This window comes from Topomyia yanbarensis, chromosome 1, assembly GCF_030247195.1.
Source record: "Topomyia yanbarensis strain Yona2022 chromosome 1, ASM3024719v1, whole genome shotgun sequence".
NCBI classification, from domain to species: Eukaryota; Metazoa; Arthropoda; class Insecta; order Diptera; family Culicidae; genus Topomyia; species Topomyia yanbarensis.
Genome location: NC_080670.1, coordinates 51,274,056 through 51,285,050, shown reverse-complemented (window position 1 = coordinate 51,285,050; position 10,995 = coordinate 51,274,056). Strand labels below are relative to the sequence as shown.

Here is a 10,995-nt window from a genome sequence, read left to right as displayed (position 1 = left end):
CTTCTGACTTCAGGTTTTCATGATAATCAAGAATCCATCATACAAGTATTGCGCTTAGTCAGCAACTGTCAAAAGCGTTATCGCGGAACGTTTCTCGTTAACCCGTATTTGAAATACTAATGAAGTCTTTAGAAACCGCGAAATAACAATAACGTAGTCTAGCATCTATTTCGGAATCTACTGCGCTGCAGCTACGATGACATCTGATTTTGTTAAACGTGTTAAATTTCGTAGTCGAAAGAAGCTACTAGCAAACCATGGCCATAGTTGCTTTGTCGAATCATGAATGGTAGTTTGGGTAACATTGTGTTTGACTGTCAAACTAAATGCTAAAGAATAGATAGCATTTTTATTTGAATAACCTTCCGTAAGTCGCGCTAGTGCACTGAGTGCACGCTGCTCTGAAAATCTAGCGAAATTGTCTTAGCGCACCAGCGGTTACTCGTTCAGTGAGTCATTTGCGCAACTTCCGGAGGGTTAACCATATGTCACCTATAAATATCAGATTTCATCTGTCAAAATTGTTGAACACAATCAGCAAAAAACCAATAATTAATGAGTAGCAAAAACATGCAGCCTTCGCTTCCAATATCTCTGCAAAGAAGGGTTTCAAATGTAACCTTCTGTTCCGATCGAATTAGGCAATACCCAGCGAATTGACCCGTGCCTAATTATCTCGAAAAACTAAAGCATTTCGATATATTTCATTACATACGAACTGGGAGATAGATTCATATTTGTTGATGCCAGCGGATCGTGTTCGAGGATACGAACGTGAACTCAATTTCACAGTGTTTCAAAATGCAATTTTTTTTGCGTTGCGTTGCGTTGTGACGATGATTTTGGCGGATTGCACACTGACTTCATCATGTTTGACTGCTGATTATCTAATAAGAGTTGCTTAGGAAATGGTAAGTAGGAATTCATTCCAATCCGACCCACATTAAAACCTCAACAGCATGATAGCCATCATTGCCGGCCGCCCCCATCTTCATCGTTCACGGGGAAGGATAAAGGATAAGGTAGACAGGAAGTGTTGATGCTCCACCTACTTAACGGAAGGACGACGATTCATCAGACTCTTCCATAGGTGTTGCGGAGTTGGTAGTTTGGAAGGGTATCAGGTCTAGGATTCGCTCCAAGCAAGCGATGCGACCTATAAAGCATATTTTATTAGGTAGTTGTTTAGTCTTCGAGTGCATGATGACTCGGAAAAGAAAAGATCTTGTTTAGTTTTTGGTTCTTTTTAAACTCTGGGCAGTCGGCTACCGAGAGTATCCTATGTTCCATAAACAAAAGCAATTTGAACTCTACACAGCCGACCTTGGGAGTATTGCCTAGGTAAGCTAATCTTATCTGCGTAATGGGCCGGATCACTATTTATTGAAACAGTATTTAGACGGAATTTGTTACTTCTTCTCTACGATATATTTATTGGCTTGAAAGCTACCGAGTGATAACACATTATACAGGCAAAGATAGCGCGAGATGTTATAAATCATGGAAAGTATTTCTTATTTTCCATATCGGATTGTTTGTGGAATACAAGTATACGAGGGATAATAACGAACACTGAAGGGAAATATAAAGGATTGTTAACCTGATGCACGGGCTTGTTAGCAATAACGGAGCTTGAAATTAGGTTCATAAAAACAGACGCGGTGAATTTTCAATACGTATTGACCCGTGATCATCGATACTAATCAGATTAGTCGTATTGGGGCTAATTTCCGATCAACTATTCATTTTTACGGCAATGTTTTCTCGACTAGATCTGTTCGCACCCTCTCATTCTGCTACTATCGGCAGAAGGCTGATAGCACCCAGTCGTCGCCGGTCTAAGGACCAAATGTCATCAATAGACTTAGACTCGCGTGGAGGCATGAGATAGGAAACTTGTGAGAATTTTGTTATCCCACCATTTGACGACCAGTATTTCAAAATGCAATTTTCACGATAAAACAATTATTAAACAATTCGGCTGAATTCGAAGTTTAGCCTTTTTCAAAAATGTTTCAAGGAATGAATTGTGGATTGTGGAAACTTATTTCTTAACACGGTTTGTATTTACAGATTGGCAAATAGACAAATCACTTCATCTTTGAATGCAATAACTATTCTTTTTTTCTCTACTAATCGTCAGGGAGTCCATTTCGCTATTGATTTTGTTAACATAAACAACACGTGGTGAATGTTTCTGTTTTGCAGTTAATCAAGTCCAATTTTACGCAACCGAATTTTCTGTGTACCATTCTTTTTAAAACAAATGAAGTTCTGTCAGTCAGTTGACGTCTATTCAACCGAAGTCATCCATTAAATTGGCATCTTTTGCATTTCACTGATTCAGGTGAATTCTTCATTCCACGAAAAGCAGATTTCCGTAAAACCAACCAGAGACCAATTAGCACAAGTGGTGATTCAACCACCTTCAATAAAGATCAGACTGTTGAGAAGCGCCGTTTCTCACTCGTTGACCATAGTTGATTGAAACCCAATATCTTAATGCAGCCTTTGAAGAGTTGGTACCTTAGGCTCACTCTTAATTGAAATGCCTATAGGTTTCACACAAGGAAGTCTCTTAGGACAATTGATTTTTGGTTTATTCGTTAAAAATCTATGACATTATGGCAAAAAAAACTTGACACTAAACTGTTTGGCGAATCCGTCTTCGAGAAGGCTACAAATGTCACCGAGCAAATAAACAACCTAACAGTAGCCCCAAACAACAGAAACCGGTCAGAAACCGTTAGCTGTACGGCCAGGTGCTGACGAAATTTGGTGGATGTGGAACTTATGCGAAAACCAATTACAAATTAATGTAGAAGCTCGAATTTTACAAAGCTACTGCCAACGGTTTCTAGCAGAATAAAGTTTGTTTTCGAAACAAATTGTTTCACTAGGGAACTGTTCCTGTGGCAATAAAATCAACATGAGCAGTCACATGATGGCTCAATTACGTTATGGCCAAATCTAGCCAGCTGTCACAACAGCAAGGGATTGCTTGAATGGTCGGCAATTGTGTTCAGTTGTGTGCGTATTTTTTTTATTTGGTGGTAAAGCTCTTACGCCGACCCCGCACACGTTCAATAGTTAGACCATAGTCATCCATTTCGAGTGATTTTGTCCATCGTGTGCCAGAGTGAGGGACTATGAACAGAAAAGATAACTCTGAACCCTACTCCTATAACCTCCACCAAGGTGTCCGACATTTACCTACTCTCCCGGATTCCATTTGCAATGAGACACATGGACTTCACTGGGTTCCAGGTTCTAGGTCTAGCTGGTCATGCTAGTTCGCTGGTATCATAACCGCAATATCAATCCTGCATGCGCTCTACTCAGCGTTGACCAGTTGGATGTCGTGGTCGATCCACCGATTATGATTGGAGGATGGCTTCCGGTTCACTGGTACCCCGACGACGCTATACTGGTGGTTTGTCGCGTTCAGTGCTACTCGGCATAGTCCCCGACGGTGAAGCTAGCCTACCTTGGCGGAGAGTTCCCCGACGAAATAATGTTTGCCGCAACAGTTGGCGGACGCGTTATTCTTGCTTCCATGCAGTCCGGCAGAATGTCGAGGTTTCTCCACCGATTCCGTGTGCGTCCGTTTCATAGGAGCCCCGACGATTCAAGCCGGCGTTTCGCTTCAGACTACTCGGAGTAGTCCCCGACGGTGGATCTTTCCTACTCCGACTTTTCACGAAGAAGCGATTAACAACCGGGGTTCATCCCTTGCAGTTCTTTGATTCTGAGCTACTGTGTGCAGATCAAGTCAAATACGTTGGAGTTATATTGGATTCCAGACTTAATTGGTCTGCTCGCATCGAGTTGAGAGTCAAGAAAGCGTGCATGGCCTTCGGGCAGTGCAGACGAACTTTTGGAAAGACCTGTGGTCTCAAACCTAAATACATCTATTGGATTTACACGACAATTGTACGTCCAATACTGTCATACGGATGCCTTGTGCGGTGGCAGAGGGGATGGCAGTCCAGTCAAAGCTAAACCATCTGCATAGAATGGCGCTCATGGCGATGACTGGTGCTTTCACCACGACTCCGACTACTGCTCTTGAGGCACTTCTAAATATCAAACCATTACACATTCACCTCAAACAAGAAGCACTATCATGTGCAAACAGACTGCAGGTTACTGGGCTTCGGAACAGTAACCATGTTGATACACGATTGTGGTCACAAATGGTTACATGGGATGAAGATATTCTTGCTCCCAGCGATATTACACTCACATGCAGTTTTCCTTACAGGACATTCCATGTAAAGTTTCCCTCTCGAGAGGAGTGGTGGTCTTACTATATGGATAGACAACAACAAGCACAAGTGGTCTGTTACACTGGCGGGACGTGCTGGTACTGGTGTCTACTGTCGTGAAATGAGATTGGAACCATCTCAATCACTATGTAGATACTGTACTGGCCCTTCAACTGAGTTTGTCCGGCTGAGTTATAAACTTCTGCTCCGATAGTCAGGCTACAATCAAGGCCCTTAGCTCAGACAAATCACGGTCCAAGCTAGTGATCGCGTGCCGAACCCAAATCGAAGAACTAAGCATTGTCAACACTATCTATCTTGTCTGGGTGTCCGAACATTCCAGTATTACTGGATACCAATGGGCTGACGAATTGGCCAGGGCAGGTTCAGCGATTAACTTCGTTGGTCCTGAGCCCGTGCTACCGATTTCGACAAGTTGGATAAGGGAAAAAATATGGTGCTGGGTTTCGTCCGAGCACCGCAATTATTGGAGAAATCTACAAACGTGTCGTCAAACCAAGGCGTTTCTAGAACAACCGTGCTCAGTGATTTCGAAAAATCTCCTACATTTTTCGAAGCTCCACTGCAGCATGCTGACCAGGGCTTTAACCGGCCACTGCAAACTCAATTATCACATGGCAACTATTCAGCGCGCTGAGTCTTTTTCATGCGATCTTTGTGAATCCGACTACGGATCCTCATATCATCTGATATGCAACTGTCCAGCGGTAGCGCAATTGCGATTTCGAGTTTTCGGCCATCCTTATATAGACGAAACCATGTTTGGACGACTGAAACTCAGAGACATACTAAAGTTTCTTATCCAAGGTGGTAAAGAGCTTTAGGCTTACTCGCAAGTAAGTTGAACTACTTGTGAGTTTAATTTACCTGTTGTTTATTTTATTATTTTATTTTTCCCACCCTTCCACTTCTACTTCCCCACGCCTCCCTGTCCTTTCTTTCCGCTCAGGAAATGATGAAAACACACGGCAAGGCACAAATCCTCGACTACATATGGGGAGCGTGCCATTTAAGCCAATATATTCTGATTCCTGATACCAACTACGCTATGCCCGTCCTCGAAAAAGAATTATATGTTTTACCAATTACTAGTTTTACAATACTTGACGTATGTAATGGTATGTAGAATCACATCACTGATAGAATATATTCGTAAATCGCCAGGAATTTGTTTCGTACAGACAATTTGCATAAAATATACGAATTTTTTCGTACATATGATGAATCGTTCGTAGTTCTATTGAAATTTTTTTATTTTTTATTACGAATTTTTCGTAAATACCAAGAAACGACTTTCGTTGGCTTATTACGAAACAGCTTCATTCGGCAAACGAATTGTTCGCTGCTATATACGAACATCTTTGTAATATTTACGAGTACTATTCGTCAAACCGTCAACGTCAAAAAAACTTCAATAGAGGTAGAATACGTCAACGATTCATCACGACAGTCTCAGTCTGACTATTTAGTAGCCGTATCCGTGCCCACCAGTTTCAGAAAAATTTCCTGAACCTCTTTCGTTTCCAGTTGATCTAGAATCCGGAGCTGTACGGATTCAGCTAAGCCATCGCGAACTGCTCGTTGGTTTTGTATGAACAAGTTTGAGTTTTTCTCTGCCGGAGCAATATCAAAATAATATGCCATTTTTTCCTGATCATTATTTTATTGAAGAATTTATAAAAAGAACAAGTCAACGCACATCACTATCTTTAACCTTTTAAATATACGATCAAACATATTCGTCACCGCATCTATCCACCGCCTTCTAACCATCCTTCTCCCGGCGGCTCAAACAATCTGCTCCAGTACTAGATTCTGCACCGAAACTTGCGATTCGGCCATATCGAAATGGATTATGCTTAGTTGATTGATAAAGATTCTCACCTTTTTCGGTCCGTGAGATGGTACTGATTTTGACCATCTGATTGAAGGTAATCGAAATGATCAACTGTTCGTCACAATCGGACACCAGATGACCACCGCTAGAACTGAGCGCATTCACCATCGGGTGGTCGTTCGATTCGTTCAAACATTCGCACTGGTTCTTCTGGATGAAGGTGTTCAAGTCCAACCTTCCATGACCGTTATCTTCTCCAGATTCATACAAGCTGGCGACGTAAAGTTTCTGTATTTTGGCTTCAAGTCCATTAATGTCTGCACCCTGCATCCGGTCAATCTTTGTTCTGGCTCGGTAGAAAATAAACATTGGCATGGTCGACATGCCCTGGGACGGCGCCGTTACGGTACATCTGTCGACGTCCACCTTGAGAAATACAGCCTTTGGATATTTCGCCGGAAGCTGATCGAACAAATGCGATATGTTTCGGCACGGTACACACCAAGCTGCGGTAAAATCCACAACGACCAATTTTCCTCCTGCTGCGGCTATTTCGGTTTGGAAGTGAGCTTCATCGGTGATTGCTTTAACAGCCATGCTGTATGGTTTCTTGCGCTGCTATCGGTTAGATGAAGATTCTAGTTACAGGGCCACTATTTTACCCGGAGAAATTAACTACTTAATTAACTTTTAACGTTATGCACATTACTCCTCACAAAATTTAACTAATCGAGAATGACGAGAGATGAACGATGAAAGATGATTACGGAATCTTCTCTTAGATGAACGAAATGAATTCGTGCGAACAACGAGATTGTTCGTAATATACACATAATGTTTATTAAAATAAGCAGAACATTTCGTTTCATTCACGAAAAATAATGTCGTTTTCAACGACAACATTCGTGCAATGTACACTAAATAAGTAAAATTTACGAAAACTTTCGTTCATCAAGCGGCCATTTCTTCACACCACAGTAAAATCGATTTGGCCGCATCGATTTTTTTAAATAAAAAAATCGAAGTTGTCAAACATCGATCCCAAAAGATCGACTGAAAACAATAAGAGGCTAACAAATACGAAAACTTTTCTAAAATAAACGAAATGAATTCGTGCGACCACCGAAGTCGTTCGTAATATACGCAAACATTTATTGAAACAAACGAATCATTTCGTTTCATTTGTGCCATATACACTAGATAAGTAAACTTTACTAAAACTTGTGTTCATCAAGCGTCCATTTCATCACACCACAATCTTTCTAGTCCTCAATACAGGTGAGCAGGTTGAAATAAAATCGATTTTGCCAGATCGATTCTTTTAGTTAGTTAAAAAAAATCGTTGTCGTCAAACATCGATCCTAAAATATCGATTGCAAAAATAATGAATACGAAAACTTTCTTAAGATGAACGAAATAAATTCGTGTGAGTAATGAAATCGTTCGTATTATACACAAACGTTTATTAAAATAAACGAAACATTTCGTTTCATTCACGAAAGTTAGTGTCGTTATCAACGATTACATTCGTGCAGTGTACATTAAGCGTGTAAAATTTACGAAAGCCTTCGTTCACCAAGCGGCCATTCTTTTTCATGAAATGAACGAAACCTACTGGTTACAATGCACGAAAGTACTTCGTTGCAGAAAACAACGAATGAATTCGTGAATTGCATGATCGATTTCATTATATTTACGAAGTTATATTATCAGTGCATATATCTACGGATTCATATGGTTTGTTGAGCAGCTAGAGTTTCAAGATACAGTATTGCATTTAAATCATTCGATGGCTTATCACTTCACTGAGCCTGAAGTCATTAAGAGAAGTCTTGAGACATTTTAATAAACAAGGTCGAATATTACCACAGCTCAAAATCTCTCCAAATTGTTCATTGAGAATCCTTTATGTTTTATGAAACGAGCCCTAGAAAAAATCGCGTTGAGAAGATTCAATAACCTGACTCAAAAAATCCCATTTAACAATAGATTGAATAACTTTCGCAATTTTCATCCGATTCAAGCAAACGAGTGCGTATTTTGATTGGTTGTTAGCAAGTTTTTAAGATCCCTAACAAAATAATTTTTCGAATAGTTATAGCTTGCCCGAAATTTTTTTTTTTTTATTCATTTCGTTTATTTGATGCCCGAAATTTTGACCAAACGCTCATCTTTTTTAGAAGACCCGGAAAAAATAAGAAAAAGTTCAACAAACTCGTAAATAACGTCAGAACCATTAGTCGCACCAAAACAAAATCAGACGACCGAAAGTAAATGCATTAACCTTTAATTTAACGTAATAATATTTCATATCTATGCACTATAGTCGTGGATATTCGGATTTTACTAAACGTTCGTTTTATTTTAATGACGAAATTCATTTCTTCACTATAATTCGAAAACTGTTCTACTGTAAAGTTTTTGGACTTCATTTTCGGATTCAGCACACGATTTTACATTGAAAATGACCATCAGCTTATTGAGTTCAGAACCATGTTATGTTTACATTAACAAAAAGGGCTGCATGGTTTCTGGTAAGATGGTTTTCAGAAACGTAATGCTCTGAACCCCCCGGTGTACTGACTCGGACTGATAAATTTTACAACGCCAAGAATATTGACTGTCGCAAAAGCGTTCACCGAACACTGTTTTACAAAGTCATAATTCAATAATGTTCACAAAAAAAAGGATTTCATCAGTCAGTTCCGTGAATCAACTGCTGCCCTCTCTACCGTATCGAAACTAAAGCTGATCGCATCCACTGAAGCACGACTTTGTGTGCTGGTAGCACAAACTTTCCTGTACGAATGAAGTATCAAAGAGTTCTTCTATGTAGTACCTATCTAAGGAAATCTACTGGGAAAATCCATTCCATACCATTGAGCACCACGTCAGAAGATGAAATCGTGTCGCATCGCCGGTGGGTGTGTGTGTTTCCGACAAAAAAACTTCCATATCATGATCTTCCAGTTCATTTTCATTTTGTGCTTTATTGCCTTTCGATTCCCGGAATGGAAGAAATTTTATACTAAGTGAACGCTGTAGGAAAGTATGCCTCAAGAAAGCAGACATTTTCCTCAAATCTGTTCGGCAAACACTACAAAAAATAAAGGAACTAAGGAAACCAACGCAAACTTTGCAAATTCCCACATACATAATTGGAGAATAAGGGAGATTAAAAACAACTTGGTTGTTTTCTGGGGTTAAACTTTATATCGGTTTTCGTCCGTCTAAATATTATCGGATTGAAGAAGAAACCGTTCAAGTTGTAATCGATTAGCTTTCTTGTTACATTTTCAACTCTTTTAACGTAGTAAGTAATAAGTCAAGTAGTTTTTGAATTGTCGTTCAAATGCTTCTCTAAGTCTTGGAAACACGCTTGTTACATGTCAGCAATTTTTGTTTCACTTTTCCATCTTGGAATCAGTTCAAGTTTCTGGCATGCAACAAGCTTCAATATTACCAATGTGACATAGCTTGGTATCAGTATCGTCGATTTATTTGAACCAGAAAAAAGAAAGGTCATAGGGTAGCAGGACCCCTATTTATCTTAATCCTCATACTGATCTTTCCTATTTGAATCTATTTGTTGAGGCAGCTTCTGGTGTTCCTGTTTACCACATTGGGGCAATGATTATATGGGTAGCACTAGATTCGAGCTTTAAACTCGCTTAAATGTTAATTTTTCTTATTTTTCAAGCGATTTGTGTTACCTAAAAAAATAATTAAAAAATTAATACCGATATGAACCCAATTCGTTGCTTTCAGGTTAAACAAGTATTAAAATAGTATGATACCCTTATTAGTACGGTGAATATGGGATCTTCTACCCTACCTACCACTCAAAATTGTTCAAACAGTTTATCCTGTCGGTTTTTCCTCCCAAACAACGAACAACACCAAGCGTGTCATGCACTTTTCATCGGTACTTCCGCCGTCAACTGTGCAAACAGTGCGGCGCGTCATCCACCGTCCACAAAGCAAGCGGCATGTAAAAAGACGTGATTGTTAAAGTCAACAACAACAGCGCAACAGGCGAACCAAGTAGGTATATGGCGCCTACACAGCAGCAGTTTCCGTACATGCACAATACCATCAGTCACCTCCCCACGGCGAGGGACCACCCGCTGCGGCTGCTGGGCTGACTGACTAGCCAGCTATGAACATGGATCAGTAGGTCGTCAATTGTGATACGTACTACACTCGTGAGCTTGGAGTGCTAATGTGTGCGGAACCGCTCTCCTTACGCTCGTTCAAAGGTAGCCGGAATCGGGGGGTGGTAGCTTTAGCACATCAAAGTTCACGGTCGTAGCATCGTGATGGTGCATACTGTTGGTGTCATTAAGCCATGCTGACAGCATCCGCCATTCGAGTGACAGTGACAAGCCAGAGCTGTTGCGTTGCAGTGAAACTGTGCGTCTTACCTTTCTGGCGCCTCTCGGCTTTAACATCAATAGGGATCACTTTTTTTTACTTTGATGACTTTTCACTGTAGTTTCACTCAGTACAGTCTTTACGCATGGGCATAATGGGTTAGAGCCACGCACAGTGGGACGAGCCCGGGCAAACAAATTAAACAATAATAATATTTTTCTTAAACCTTGGCTACACCGCTTCCATTTCATAACGTAGCTACACCACTGGCATAGTTAGGTTCACCCGCCGTTATTCGCTGGCCAATAGATTGTTTTGTAATTAACCGATTATAACGATTTTATTGTTATTTTGTAGGAAAAATTTTGACGGTTCCTATATTATTATTGTTAAAGCAGTTTATATAAGCGAACATGTAGCAACACAGCAATTCTCGGTAAACCTATGATTAGGGCGTATAAGCCAACTGTCAAAAGTCACTTTGAAGAAAAGTTT

At 40.3% G+C, this 10,995-nt stretch overlaps 1 protein-coding gene across 1 annotated transcript; it reads right to left on the bottom strand.

The window, feature by feature from the left end:
• Positions 1–6,054: 6,054 nt before the first annotated feature.
• Positions 6,055–6,723, bottom strand: LOC131695430 (thioredoxin-like protein 1). Its single transcript, XM_058983927.1, has one exon. The coding sequence runs from the start codon at positions 6,721–6,723 to the stop codon at positions 6,055–6,057; it is 669 nt and encodes a 222-aa protein (XP_058839910.1).
• Between the last annotated feature and the right edge of the window lie 4,272 nt (positions 6,724–10,995).

Coding starts and splice junctions, on each gene's coding strand:
- LOC131695430 (XM_058983927.1), bottom strand. CDS start 6,723: ATGGCTGTTAAAGCAATCACCGATGAAGCTCACTTCCAAACCGAAATA.